The 15,255-nt window shown below is 35.1% G+C and overlaps 1 protein-coding gene across 1 annotated transcript; it reads left to right on the forward strand.

Annotated features, from left to right (window-relative positions):
* The first annotated feature begins 407 nt into the window (after window positions 1–407).
* LOC142641238 (protein FREE1) lies at window positions 408–13,008 on the forward strand. Its single transcript, XM_075815642.1, has 10 exons — window positions 408–1,537; window positions 2,091–2,177; window positions 2,262–2,393; window positions 4,433–4,564; window positions 5,764–5,829; window positions 5,913–6,023; window positions 11,395–11,487; window positions 11,758–11,791; window positions 12,466–12,536; window positions 12,647–13,008. Exons 1-10 carry the CDS (start codon window positions 581–583, stop codon window positions 12,722–12,724), a joined length of 1,761 nt encoding a protein of 586 aa, XP_075671757.1. The 5' UTR covers window positions 408–580; the 3' UTR covers window positions 12,725–13,008.
* Window positions 13,009–15,255: the final 2,247 nt, after the last annotated feature.

Genomic DNA, 15,255 nt, shown 5'->3' on the forward strand with positions numbered 1-15,255 from the left:
AGTGTTGCTCAATGAAGGAGAATATTACTTTCGGATTGTTGAATTAGAGAAAAAAAGGGCGTTGACCTAAGTCTTCTAATCTTATTGATGATCGTTGGAGTTGTTTACTTTAAAACATTGGTGTTCCTCTTTCAGCCCATATGGTTTTCATAATGACCCGTCTTGTATACCGTGTGAAATCTTTATTGGGCCACGTTATTATTATTATTTTTTCTAGAAACCAACTTGATTGAGCTTTGGGCAATGAAACTTGAATGGACTTAGAAATCATCAGTCAGCCGTACAATCAGCTCCAACCAAGTGGCCCAAGGAAGATATTGTGCACTATTACTCAAATCCAAAAAAAAAAAGTCTATAAGCACTGAAACTTCCGTGCAAGTATTTACACACAAGAGACTCACCCAAAACATTATTCCTTTCCTTCCTCCGATTGATCATCACTGTTTCATCTTTTGTTCTCTCTACCGAAAAACAATCATCAAACAACAAAAAAAACCTGTTCCTCTTTCCCTTCTTCCAATTTCCAAAAAACCAAAAAAAAAAAACCCCTTTCTCTCTCTCTCTCTTCTTCCGATTAGCGATGCAACAAGGAGATTACGGCTCTGCTCCATATTACCAACAATACTCTCACTTTCCAAACCCGAACCCGAACCCGAACCCCTCCGATCCTCTCCCGAATCCGTACGCCTCAGCGCCGCCGTTCACCGCCACATACACCTCATCCTCCTCCGCCGATTACTCGGCTTATCCCTCCACATACCCTCCCTTTTCTCAAAATCCAGATCCCATCCCTGCCCCAATTCCTACTCCCACAGCTCCTTCATATAATAATACCTCAGCTTCAAACCCCAATTTGAACTCGCCTTCCTTCAATTCTCCGCCACAACAATCGTCTTTCCCTCCTTTCGATTCTCATGTGCCGTATCAACCGCCAAATCAGCCTCAATCACAACCACCACCACCGCCGCCCTATTATCCACCGTTCGATCACCATCAGGCGCCTCCTCCCAGCTATGCACCTCCACAAAACCCAATCCCTAACCCTAACCCTAACCCCAATCCGATGTACTCGGCGGCTCCGTACGGTCAGGTGAACTCTTCAGTCCCACCTGTGTACGACAATCCGGTGAAATTCGACCACGCAGGTGGGTATTTCGACGACAGGTACGGAGGGTTTGGTCGGAGCCGGTCCGATTTGGGGTCCGATCCATATGGGAAGCGATCGGAGGAGTCTCCGCGCTACGATTCGATTCGCGATGACGGTGCGTATGCGTATGAAGGTGGTAAGGTGGAGCCATACGGGGCTCGGGGCACCGCGCCGAAGTCTTCGACGTGGGCGCCCACGTTCGACGATTATGGGAGGTCGATCGGTTTCGGTTCCGGAAAAGAGTCGACGGTGACTTCGAATTCGAGCAAGATCGTGAGGGCTGTCCCCAAGGCCGAAACTCAACAAGACGTGAAGAGTGGGGTCCAGAAGTTTCGGGTCAAGTTGCTGCCCGAGAGTCTTGGTCAGAACACCATGGATGTTCTCTGCCAGGTATGGCTTTGATTTGTCCACAAAAATGTGATTAGTCTTTTCTTGATTGTAAACTTTTATGCATAACTACAATATTAATCAATGTCATCGAGTTCGTTGGATTCAATTGTTTAGATTTTTTCAGAGCTAGCAATTGCTTGAAGTTAGTAATGACAATTTCCTACTATTGATTAGCTAGTATCTTTAATTTGGATAAAGTATTAAGTTTCCCCCAATTACCCAATTAAATTCAAAGGTATGGCTGCGTCAACCAATCTTTCCATAGGAGAATTGAATTCAATGCACTTATGTGTTTAAATTAAACGTGGAACCTAAGGAACTTTACCTAAGTTGTGAAGGGTTGGGTCATATATTGTAGACTGTCTTTAGTTTAAGAAGAATAATGGAAATGCATCTATGGTGGTTTTTTAGTTACAAGTCTTGTTCAGATAGTCCAAGCCTCAAGGTTAAAGTTGAACGGTGTTAAGATTTTAGCTTGTCTGACTCTTTACATTTTATTTTCGGCTGACTGTTGATGTTAAAAGCATAAATTGATCATGATTTTCTCTTTCAGATTGGTTTGGATGGAATTCGCATGCTTGATCCCAGTACAAGTCGGACATTGAGAATATATCCTCTTGAGAACATTACAAGATGCGAGGTAAGTTGGTTGACTCTAGTTGAATTTCTTTGTCCGCTTCCAATCTTTGGCTATAGATTAAGTATATGTTATCTTCTCACTTAGGTTTCGGATTCATCGACGCTTGCAATTTGGTCCAAGAGCTCTGTGGACATTGAGCCTAGACGTATCAGATTGCAATCAAATAGTTACACTACCAATACTCTTCTGGACACAGTGACTGCTGCAACTGTACAGGTTTGGGTCCTACTAGTAGTATTTCTTGTTTTTGTAATAGTAGTGATTTGTCTTTGTTGGCAAAATGCCTCAGGGATAGTGCAATTGCACAAAGTTTGTAAGCTAAAATTCTATGCGAGTTGTTTCAATTCTTACTGGATGAAATTAGAATTAGAGTTAATTCCAAGTTAGAAATTTGGTGAGATGCTCTAGAATATAAGGGTTTTTAGATTAAGTAGGACTAAAATAGAGTACATGTGTAAGTTTAGTAAAAATAAAAATAATGAAAGGGGCAGCAAGAGCTGATGGTCAAGAGATATAGAAGAGCGAGAGCTTCCGATATCTTGGGTCAATAATATATAAAGATGGAGAGATTGAAGAGGATGTGAATTATAGGATAAGAGTATGGTGGGTTTACTTATAAAAAAAAAGAGTAGGGTGGATGAAGTGGAGAAGGCATTAGGAGTTCTGTGTGATTATAGAATACACATTAGGAAAAATTTTATAAGATTGGCATAAGACTAGCTATGCCTTATGTTATTATATGTTGGGCTGTTAAGAAACAACATATTTATAAAATGAGTGTAGCTAAAATGAGAATGTTAAAACGGATAAGTAGAAATAATTGAAAGACTATATTTTAAATGAGGAGAGCCACCTAAGGATAAGGGTGGTTAGATTGATGAAAAGATGAGGGAAAGTCTCTTGAGATGATTAACATAATTTTTTTTTATAGAATTCTCTTGTGCTTTATTAAAATACATCACTTTGAGAGCTTGTGATAGCTATAATCAAAATGAAGTACGTGGTTCAATCAAAATATTTTCAAAGGCAAAGGCAAAGGCCAAAAAACATAAGAATAGTAAATTTATCTGTTTGTGTTTAATGAAGTTTATGTCTTTTATCAAAAAAAAAAAAAAAAGAATAGTAATTTTTTCTTGTTTCTCTTTAGATATGCAAACAAAGAAAATTGTTTGTGTAGTACAGTATCTTAGGAAGTTTCTTTGTATGATACATCAATGGTCCATATAATTTCCTTCAAGGTAAATTTTAATGTCAAAAATAACTGTGGCTAAGTGTGCTTTGTAAAGCACTAGAAACTCAATAAGCTCTTTGTTTCGGCCAAACAAAGTGCGTAGACCTTGGGGCTTTGATCTTTTAGGTTGAAGCATGCCTAAGCCTGCTTTTAATAACACTTAAATCTTTTAGGCATCTAGGTGTTTTGTATTATGCTTTTTTTTTTTTTTTTTTTTCTATATTCTGGATTTTCAGATCAAGGGTTCAAAGTGGCTGTCCTTTTAATTTCACCTTTCTAGTTTATGGAGATTGGATTATTTTCCTGAATTTGCAAAGCTGGATTATCTACTTCTTGAATGATGAAGTACATTTGAACTTGAAGTACTGAATTTGCAAAACATCTTATATTTAAAATACATTATTGTTAATATTATTTTATTATTTAATAGTTATAAAGGAGAGCAGACAATGCTACTGAGCTACACTACTCTTGGCACATTATCATATATCTATACTTGAGCAAATACAAATAAAGAATTGAAATATAGTCATTTGAAAATATGTTCGAGTGAAAAGGTGGAATTTTGGGAAGTGAAAGAATGGACTTGTGTTTAGTTCATTGCTTCTCTGTGTGTTTGGTGGGGTGGCGTGTACAAACTATTTTCGTAAATTGGCCTTCCCAAATGGATGCTGCACGTGAGATAGTTATGATGATAAATACCCTTGTACATAAACAAAATAAGCTAAAAGCTAAAAAAAAAAAAAATCTCGTGGCGAAGGATACTTCATAAACCATATAAAGAAGCTCCTTTCCTTCAAGTTGAACTGTTTAGAATCAGTTTAATATTAGTGTTGGCCTATTCTTATGTGTGCACTTGCATTCATGCATGTGCAAATATTCATGTTAATGATGAGCTACAAAAAAGGCCCTTGCATTTGAATTCTCATGTTTGTATGTTTTTGTTGCAATTCTCAAAGGTTGTTCTTGTAAAACTTGATGATTGTTAGTGATTCATGATTTTCTCCTCTTTGTCAAAATGCAGATCAAGGAGATGGGTGGAAGAAGCAGGCCAGCTGATTCTTTCAAGACAAATGAACAGCCTACGGATAAGAAGAAAGGTTTTGGAGATTGGATGAACATAATAAAGCCTGGCAATGAGGAGAAAGATCATTGGGTAACATAAATACTAATAATAATTATTTTCTCGTGCATTGCATTTGTTTCCGCATAAAACCTTATGACATCTGCATATATAAATTTTACACAGAATTTTTTGGTGGTTAATTAATTGCTCTTTTGTAAGAATATTTAGTATGTGTTTCTAAACCATGACTACAAGTAATAATTTGTTTTTCTCTTTACAATTTTTTTTCCTGTGGAAAAAAATTATGCCATAATTGACAGGGCCTAACAGTTCCTCTAAAGTATGTTAAGTTAATTAAGAATATGTATGATGAAGCTGTAACTAGTGTGAGAACGATGTAACTAGTATGAGAACAAGTGAAGGCATCACATGTAGGTTTCTAGGTCTGCATCAACTATCATCATTAAGTCTATATCTCTTTGCACTAGTGATGGATAAGTTCACTAAATTGATTCAAAAGGAAGTCCATTGGTTTTTTTTTTTTTTTTTGCTGATGATATAGGTTTTAGCGGATGAAACAAGAACTGGAGTTAAAGTCCAATTAGAAATTTTGCGACACACTTTAGAATCTAAAGGCTTTTGATTATGGACTAAAACAAAGAATATGGAATGTAAGTTTAGTACAAGTATAAATAGAGATGGTGTGGTAAGACTCTATTGTCAAGTGACAACAAAGAGCAAGAGGTTTGATACTTTGGATCAATAATCTATAAAAATTGAGAGATTGAAGATGTGGAGCATAGGATAAGATGAGGAGAGTTTCTTAAGATGGTTTGGTCATGTTCAGAGGAGAGTGACTAATGCACTGGTAAGAAAGAGTGAGTTAATTCAAGTCAAGGAAATGAAAAAGGGTAGGAAGACAAAAAATGACATTAGTAGTACTGGAGTAGTAGTAAAAAAAAAAAAATTAATTAAGTGACAAAGATTATGAATTTGGATAGAATAGAATAGAGGAAGGGAATACATGTGGCCTATAATTTTTTGATGATCCATAGTTGACCCTAAAATTTTTGGGACCAAGGCTTTGTTGTAGTAGTTGTTTTTCTTACATTCTTAGACCCAGGAGCCTTGTGCTCTCTCTTTCTCTCTGCCTATGGTTTCTTTTATATACTCATTGACCATGTTATGTGTATGTAGAATGAAGTCATTCTATCAGTGCTATTTACTTTTTGGCATGCAAATTCATGGAGTTCTTAGGTATGTCCCTTTTATCAATTGTTTCCTATTAGGTCCCTGATGAAGCAGTTTCAAAGTGTACAGGATGTGGGACAGATTTTAGTGCTTTTGTGCGCAAGGTACATATTTTTCTTGATTTGTGTAACAAATTTCTCCTTGTGCTTGTATCTTGGGTGGCCTTATGGTTTCCACTCGTTTTCAGCATCACTGCAGGAACTGTGGAGATATTTTCTGTGACAAGTGTACCCATGGTAGAATTGCTTTAACTGCTGACGAGAATGCTCAGCCAGTAAGAGTTTGTGACCGATGCATGGTATGTGCTCTCAATTTATGTCTAGCAAAAGAGAAGTGCTATTTGGTTGTTTATGTATTTGTTTATTTTTTAAAATAAGTTTTCTCTTTCTTACATCTGCTTTTCTAATGATAGAAATTTGTTTAGACGTTCCTACTTTTGTTGCCAATCAGGTAGTCCTAAAGCCTTCCTAGGATGGTAGTATGGCCTACTAAAGAATCTAAAGTGATTGCATTTATCACTTGTGTGAAGAAAATATCAGTATTAGCAGGGAATGGTGTAGTTATTATTGTTTGCTAGTGTTTGTAATGTTTAGGACATACATTAATCAGCTTCCTGTGAAGTTGTTGGAGAAGATATGTTGGAGGATCTATGTTCCTTGTCTTTCTGTTTTGGGGCAGGGGTTGGAGTTTTTTTTTTGTCCACATCTGAGAAATGATGGGTAGGGTAACTAATGGTTAGTGAAATAGATATAATTCTATTTCTTACTAGCAGTATACATTAGGGCAGCTTCAATGCAGTTTGGTCAGCTTGGGGATTTTTTTAGACTGGACCACATCAGTCGGTTTTGGCCTTTGGGGGGACATGGCACTGAGACTGACCACACACACTGGGCCCCTGCACCAAACTGGTTTGGGTCATTCTGGTTGAATTCGGTTGTGATTTCAATTTGGGCTTTTATCACATGTAATGGCATTGATTACTGATTTATGAAACCAAATAATTGAGGATTTTTTAAAACCCCAAGTCTCATAGCAAATCACATATAAAAACAGAGAGTTGTGGTTGTTGATACACAGAGAGAGAGAGAGAGAGAGAGAGAGAGAGAGAGAGAGAGAGAGAGAGGTCTTACCCATGAGGCTTAGGCATGGGGTTGCCAGTGGCAGGATGACGAGGAGTGGTGGTGTCTTTGGGGTGTGAGGGACTGAGAGGAGTGGCGGCCATAGTTTTGAAGAGAGACTGAATGAATGAAATGTTAGGTATGTATTTTTTTAATTAAGTTTTTTGATAGGTTTGGTTTGGTGTTTCTTTTTTTGTTTTGGTGAGGAAGATTACATTTCCTAAGGTACAACTCTCTATAATATATATATATGCTACTTCATTTGATTTAATTATTTATTTGATTCTTTTTCCCTTTCATTTTTTTTTTTTAATTTAAAATTTCATTCCATCATTCCTTAAGTTTCATAGGTTTGATCCTGTAGAATCTGGCCCATTTTCTCTGAGTGAAAGGAATGAAATAAATAAGATATCCTTTTCAGGTAAAATAAGAACGGCCCCCACATTCGAAGCCCCCTTTTTACTATAGTTTGTATATATCATTTGGTTGGTTTCAGTGCAATTCGGTTTAAATTTTTCTAAAACTGCAACCGCAATTCTTGGTTTTTTGTTTTGCAAAACCAGACTGGGAAGAAAACCAGTTAATTTGGTCTGGTTTGGGCGTTTTTGGTTGATTCATTTGGTTCACCAGTTTTTTCTACAACCCTAGCATACACGTGCATTAAACTTCATATGTAAATTAGGCAATGGCTTATAGGCCAATTGACATCTGGATCTCATTAATCTCTTTGAAAATTGAACCTATAAATTCTTTAAGGCTTTGTTTGGTATTGGAATGATAGAGAAGAGGGAAAAAAAAAGAATGGAGAAAAAGAAATGAAGAAGAGATTAATATTTCCTATCATAGTAAGTGTTGTAGGAGTAATTGAAAAGTGGGGAGAGAAACGAAAGGGCCTTTCTCTCTGGCTGAAAGAAAAGAAAGGGTCTTGTATTAAATTCAATTATATCCTTGGATTGAATTATTGTTGATAAATTTGAGGGGTAAAATTGTCAAATCACCTATGCAATACATTTTCTTCTCTTTTCCTCTCATTTCAGGAAGATTAAAAATGATGGGTCTAGATTGAAAATTAAATAACACTTCTTTGCTTCTACTTTTCTACTTTATCAACTAAGAGAAAATACCAACCTATATGCCATTTTTCTGTTCACCTTCTTCCATCTTCTATGCTAAACGCACTAAAAGTTATGTGGTAGATGCACACTGTGTATTCCCAGCTTTTTATCAAAATAAGGGTCTATTTGGGATCCTCTTATTTTTCTGAAACTAAAAAATTTTCGCTGAAAATACTGTAGATAAAGGTAAAAGTTAGTTGAAATAGTACAGTGGGATCTATGAATAGTACCAAAAAGTGTAGTGGGACCCATGAATATTGTCAAAAATAAGTTGAATAGTAAAATAAGCTAGCAAAATTAATCATGCCAAACGTACACTAAGAGTGGTAGAGTATTAAAATAATTTAAAATAAATAATAAAAGTGATTTTAAAATTCTCAGAACTTTAGGTAATAAATTTGAACAAAGTTTTTTTGCAAACTAATTAGGTAGTAGATTTGAACAAAGTTTCTCTCCAAACTAGTTTGGAGAGAAACTCTACAATTTCATATATTTTTATATTGAGTGTGAATTTTGAAAATTTAACTATTGGATTGCATGTTCTTATTATATTCTTCATGCTTGCAAAATTTCAAGAAGATCAAAGATCAATTGCTGTGTCATCAAACAAAAGTTGAAATTTCAAATTTTTGTGATCTAAAATTGTGTATAGAAAATAAATTTAGAGCAACCACATCAGTCCAGTTAAAATCTTCTAAAACACAAAAAACTACCAATTTTACACATTTTGAGCCAAAAAACGCACACATCAGTGGGTGTAAAAATATGCAAAATTGTGCAAATCCATCCCCGAGCTACAGTAACCGTGTATATTTCCACGGTTACTATAGCTCGTTTATAGATTATTTTATTAATTTCCGTTCACTCGTTTTTTTCTCTCTCTTCTCCGTGCTCAACAAACAATTAACTGCACACAAACATACACACCCATAGCTGCACACAAACACACCCACACACAAACCCATCCACACAGACAAATCAACACAACATAGAGATACACTTGCTCAAAAAAAAAAAAAAACAAAGATACACAAACAAGATTGGTGCTTGGATCGGAGCTTGGAGCTTGTGGAACGGAGCTCGGAGCTTGCGGAACGGAGCGGGTCGCTTGGATCGGAGCTCGGAGCTATGGAGTTGATCGAGAAGGAGAGTTTTTCAGGGGAGAGGGAGAGTTGATTCGGAGGGAGAGTTTTTCAGGGAGAGGGAGAGTTGATTCGGAGAGAGTGTGGGTATAGAGAGAGAGAGCAAACACAGAAATGGGTAGAGAGAGAGAGAGAGAGAGAGAGAGAGAGAGAGGCGCGTATATATATAACGGTAGTTAGAGAAATAATAAAAAAATGTGAGGAAATTGATTATTTAATTAAAAGATGTGTAGAATAGATGAACTGATGTGGGTGTTTTGTAAAATTGAATGTGTAAAATAGAAAAAGTAGGTTCTTAGTGTAAAAATGAAGGTGTAAAATGAATGAGCCGATGTGGTTGCTCTTATTGATCAAATAGTAAATAACATTGGATTTGAACGAAATATGATATGCATGTTAAGAATATAAAGAACATGAAATTTAACTGTTTGATTTTGAAAATTCACAAAAAAAAAAAGAAAAAGAAATATATGAGAAACTTTGTTTGATAGATTTTTAGTTGTAGGAGGTATATAAAGGTGTTGAAACTTTAGTTTCACATATAGTAAATTATCTTAATCATTTTAATATACCATAACAAACCACATGGTGAAAGCACATTATATGTAACACTTGCATTGAATTACATGATGTAAGCATGACATGTAAGGTCAAACTTTTATTATATTACTAATTTTTAGCAAAGTGCTTTTCTTACACACTTTGAAATCTTACTTGATGATGTGGAGTGTTTACGGTCAATACTGATGTAATAGACAGCCTCACCTTATTATATCATGAACAGACTTTTGTTTGTGGTTGCAAACTTAGATATAAATTAAAAATTGGTTTAATACCTATGAAAACAAAATTATGAACAGACTTTTTGTATTTTTATTGTTGAAATGAGTGGAGTTCTATATTTTTATTGTCGAAACAAGTGGAGATCTAATATTCCATCAGTCCTCTGTAGGTTTAGGTTCGGACTCCCTTTCAATGAAGGGAGAGCCTAACTTGGAATATTTAAGGCTCCGTTTGTTCTGATGAGAAACATTTTCTGTATGTGTATCATTTTTCTATCTATCATCATGTAGGCGTTGGTTAAACATAAAGGGTGGTTGATACTTTTCTTTCTTAATAAAAAAGAAAAAGAGAAATTTTATGTATAGTTCGAGTTTGCTGGTACAACCATTAAACAAGGACACTTTCTTGATACTGCCTCTTCAATTTTTATATCTGGTGAAGCAAAGAAGACATTGCAGGGTTGTGAAGTAATTGTTGCTCATGGCGCTGCTGGTTGACTTAAATATTTGATTGAGCTTGTTTTGCTTTGTCTGCATGGATAGTGGTTCACTTGGTCACTCTTTTTTCAACAAGTAAAATTTTAACACAAGAAGGAGGGACATATTAGGGACGAAACATTATCTTATGAGACCGTCTCATTGAGCGCCTCTCCCACAATGTGGGTCCAACTAAATATGAGAAGAGCGCTCCATGAGATGGTCTCAAGAGATGCTTTCTTGCTAGGGACACATTTGCACGTGTGTCTCTGTCTGGAGAATAAAAGAAACGTTTTTATTTTGGGCACAATCTAAACATGGGGCAGGCTTGATGTTGAAAAGTTCAAAAAGGAAAAGAAAAGGCAAGTCTGAAATTGAGGAGTTTGATGCATGATGGCCTACAAGTTGATGTGGCAAAGTTAAGAGGACTGGATCTTGTACCCAGCCGTCAATCCTAGAAGGTGGCAGAGGAGGCCCAACTTCCCCTGCTCCTCCCCCTAATTATGTTGTGAATCTTGTGGAAGGGATTTTTGTTTTTGTTTTTGTTCTACAGTGAGGAAAGTGAGATGGGATTAAGAAATGGATTAACAATGCAAGACTATTTAAGAGTGATAGTGGACGGATCAAGCCAACTGGTTCCATAAATACTGGGCCTTTTTTGTTTTTATTTTGTTTTGTTTTTAATCAAGGGCCTTTATTTTGAAGCACCCAAAAATGCTGTGATATGGGGTCCCCCCCCCCCCCAAAAAAAAACTCGGGATTTAAATGAATTTTAAACAAAGTTTATCATAAGTTATACACAAAGTATACAACATATATATTAATTGATGTCGTGTCCATGCTGTGTCCTAGTTTTTAAAGAATTGTCATGTCACCATATCAATATCATAATGTGTCCTGTGTTCGTGTTTCTGCTTCTTAAGTTTTTCTAGTAGGCGGCCATTTTATGATGAGTTTGTGGCAATGACACATGTTCTAGTTATGAAAATTACAGTGGTCTTGTGCTTTAGTAAGATTGTTTATCATCCTTTGCAGGCAGAAGTGACTCAGAGGCTGAGTAATGCAAAGGAAGCGACTAGTAAACCTGCAGCGCTGCAGAGTCATGAGGATCTTGCCAAGAAGCTTCAGGTAAATAACGTTTTGCTATTATAGCCTTTGGTATTGTGTGCCTTGTTTTGTATTAAGTGGTCCTTAATAATTTATAATTATTTTAATCGAGTTAAATGATTTTGTTTTATTGGCTGTGCTTATATTATGAAGTTGGAGATGGATTTGTTTCTGTATGTTAATATGAATTCTCAAAATTCAAGTAGATGTGGCATTAATTTTTATTTGTATTCATGTGGATCTGTGCATGTATTTGATTGCGATTGTTTTGATGTTAATTGTTTGTAACAGGAGGAGATGGAAAAGAATCGAAGGGCATCATCAGGTAATCTTCGTTATTATCATTATCAATGTTATGATGTTAGCATTAGCTGGGAAACCTTGGAAATAAGTCTTGGGTATTTATTGGGATGTGGACCAACCTGTCCTTGGGATTAAATTAATGAGTCCAGTGAAACCCCTATTATGGGATTTGACCTATAAAGCACGAACATTTCATTTGAGGTGTCATACCCGATTGGGATACTTATGCATACGTGACCCAGCTGTGTCATTTAAAAAAAAAAAATGCCGGACACGACCAGGACACAAGAACAAGAGGAATCAAATGCCCTTTCACAAAACAAAAAGAACATTCTTGCTCTAAAAAGTAATAATGTATTTGAAAATTAATATCTTATTCTTGGTTTTTATTCTAATTTTTAAACATCATTTAATAGTCATGGATTTGCTTTATTATCCATTATTACTCTTAGTTTGATATATATTTACAATTATATGAAAAATAAATGCTTAATAATATATAGAAATTATAAATAAAAATATATTTAAAAATTAATTAATAGATGTGTCCTGCCCTCTTATGTCCTATTTTTTCAAAAATTGCCGTGTCGCCATGTTGTTCCAATACCCATACTCTAATACCCATACTCATACCGCTTCTGACGGTGGGAGAATGTATCAACTTATCAAGTGCTCATTTGAATGGTCTGCTTTCAGTGTCCAAGTCTGATGGATCTGGGAGGCGGATGAAGGAAGTTGCCTGTCCTATATGCACTGTCCATTTGCAGGTCAGAATTCTTTCTTATCTAACCTTAGGAGAGTATGACACTTCATTATTATTAACTTTTTCTAATTCAGATTCCTGATATTAGCGTAAGTTCTCTGTGGATTGTTGCAGGTCCAAGTTCCCAGCTCGGGTTCTGAGACCATTGAGTGTGGGGTTTGCCAGCATCCATTCCTTGTGAGTGCCCACTGATAACATGTGTTGAGAAAGTGCTTAAATTTCTGGGAACGATTTGGATTAGAATTGTTAATTAATTTTACTAATTGAGCTATGTTAATAATTTGGATTAGCATTTGTGTATTGTTTTTCCTTTATTTGGTTTTACACTTTGTTGACTTGATGTCAGCTGTTTCTTTTGCGGTAGTGTATATTCAGTTTTTTCTTGTAAGCTACATCAAGGGGGTCGTCCATGGCTTTGTGTATGAACGCAACGGTTAAATCTTCATATGAATACATGTATTATATTATGTGCTCTATTCAGTTGCGGATTCCTTTACTATCCAGCCCCTCGGCCTTGTTGCACTAGGCTCCACCTAAATGTGATTATATAAATTATTATTAAATTAATCTTTTGAAAATTCATCGTTGGATTACATATTCTATATATTTTTAATGCGTATGCTACCCAATATTCATGCAAAGTAGATGTTATTTACCAATTTTATGTGGTTACTTTTGTACTCGCCAAAAGAAGGTGATGTTCACCATTTTTCTGCTACCATTGACGAGTTCACCTTAAGGGGATGAGACAGACCTAGTTGTATCTGGGTAGGATTGAAAACTTGAGCTGAAGGCTTGGACACCATCATTATCTTCATCACTTGTTAAGGTGGCAAGTTTTAATTGGAGCAACATTATTTTTTATTTGGGTTTATCACTTTTAATTAATACATTTAGGGGGGATTTGAAAATTAGATGGCTCTATTGAAAATAATATAATGTTATAAGGCTCTTGACCATCTGGGTTTTCTTACCACTGTTAACAATTATGAAATTAGTTTTAGAAAATGTTGTTCCTATGCTTATTGGTTCAACCATAACTGCATTAAAATTGAGTTTAATGGCGGGGTTGGTTTGGACAAAAAAAATATTGTCAGGCAGTCCCAACTCCCAAGTAATTTTTAATTCGGTACTGGCTTCTGTTAGGCGTACGCTGTTTACAAAATTACAAATGCTTCCACAAAGGGTTAGAAACTTATAAGTTAGAATAGAACCTATTAATGAGACATGTTTGGCATTTGTGCGGGAAGAGTGGTCTGGAGAGTGGAGACTCTAGACATTGGACTCTGGAGGATTGCCAAGTGCAGGCACTGAGTGCAAAGGGTTGTGTTACACTGTTATGGGGCGTTGGGTATGTTGTAATATTACATTACACAGTAATATTATATTATTATAATTTTAATACAATAATATAATATTAAATTGTTTAGGAAGGTGATGAAATTAAAATGATGTGATATATTTTATAATTTTAAATTATGGTAAAAATAAAATAAACCATAAACCTTTTTTAAATCAAATTCATTTTAAATCAAGTGGCCCCCTATATATCTGTTTGGTTTGATTTGGAGGTATGCGATCCTTGGTTTGAGTTTCATCTCTCTTCATGTTTAGTTTCTTTTTAAAAAACGTTATCACTTATGAATCTTGTATAGTACTCGCTATATCTATTTCGTACTGGCCTATGATGGACTTTAATTTCTTCAGCAAAAAGAGAAAAAAAGAACAGTCTTTCGGGTTAATTTCTGCTTCCTTCACTCTTGCTTAATAGGAGATGGGAGTAACATTGATATCCTTTATTTCTAACAGATTATTAAATGGCCTATTATGCACAGTAAAATAGACTATTGATTTTATTTTAGTATTTTCAAGAAGTCCCATAATTCAATTGACATATATCTTGATATTTATAATAAAGACATACATGATTCAAATATTTTAGCTCTCAATTATTGTTGTTTATTTAGTTTTTTGTTTGGAAAAGTTAACCGGTGCTTAAGGAATAAAGTTTCTCTCCAAACTAGTTTGAATAGAAACTAGACAAACTCTTCATATATATTTATATTGAGTGTAGATTTTTATTTATTTATTTTTATACAAGATAGAATTTCTACTCTAGTCTAATTTAAGTGTATATATGTGTGAAGCTCCCTCCTGGAGACTTGAATTCCAGCCCTTGCCCCCAACACCCTACAAGCATTTATACTTATGAAGTGACCACCGCATCAAGGGTGCATGGTGGTTTGAGTGTGGATTTTGAAAATCTAATTGTTGAATTGCATGTTCTTATTATATTCTTCATATTAGCAAAAAATCAAGAAAATCAAAGATCAATTATTATTTCATCAAATAAATGTTAAATATCTACTTTTTGTGATCTAAAATTGTGTACAAAAAATAAATTCATTGATTGAATAGTAAATAATATTTGATTAGAACAAAATCTGATATGTATGAACATAAGAAACATGAAATTCAACGGTTAAATTTTTAAAATTCATATCCAAAACAGAGATATATGAGAAATTTGAAGAGTTTCTCTCCAAATTAGTTTGGAGAGAAACTTTGTTGTGTCTAAGGGCATTGATTTAAGATATATTTTTTTGAAAAATTATGAAAAAAATTAAATTTTTGGACAACTTTTTATACTTCCCGTAAAAATAGTCAAAATTTTTCTATAAAAATTTATTAACAATCATTCTAAATACACACTTTTTCTCCAA

This window comes from Castanea sativa, chromosome 1, assembly GCF_040712315.1.
Source record: "Castanea sativa cultivar Marrone di Chiusa Pesio chromosome 1, ASM4071231v1".
Lineage (NCBI taxonomy): Eukaryota > Viridiplantae > Streptophyta > Magnoliopsida > Fagales > Fagaceae > Castanea > Castanea sativa.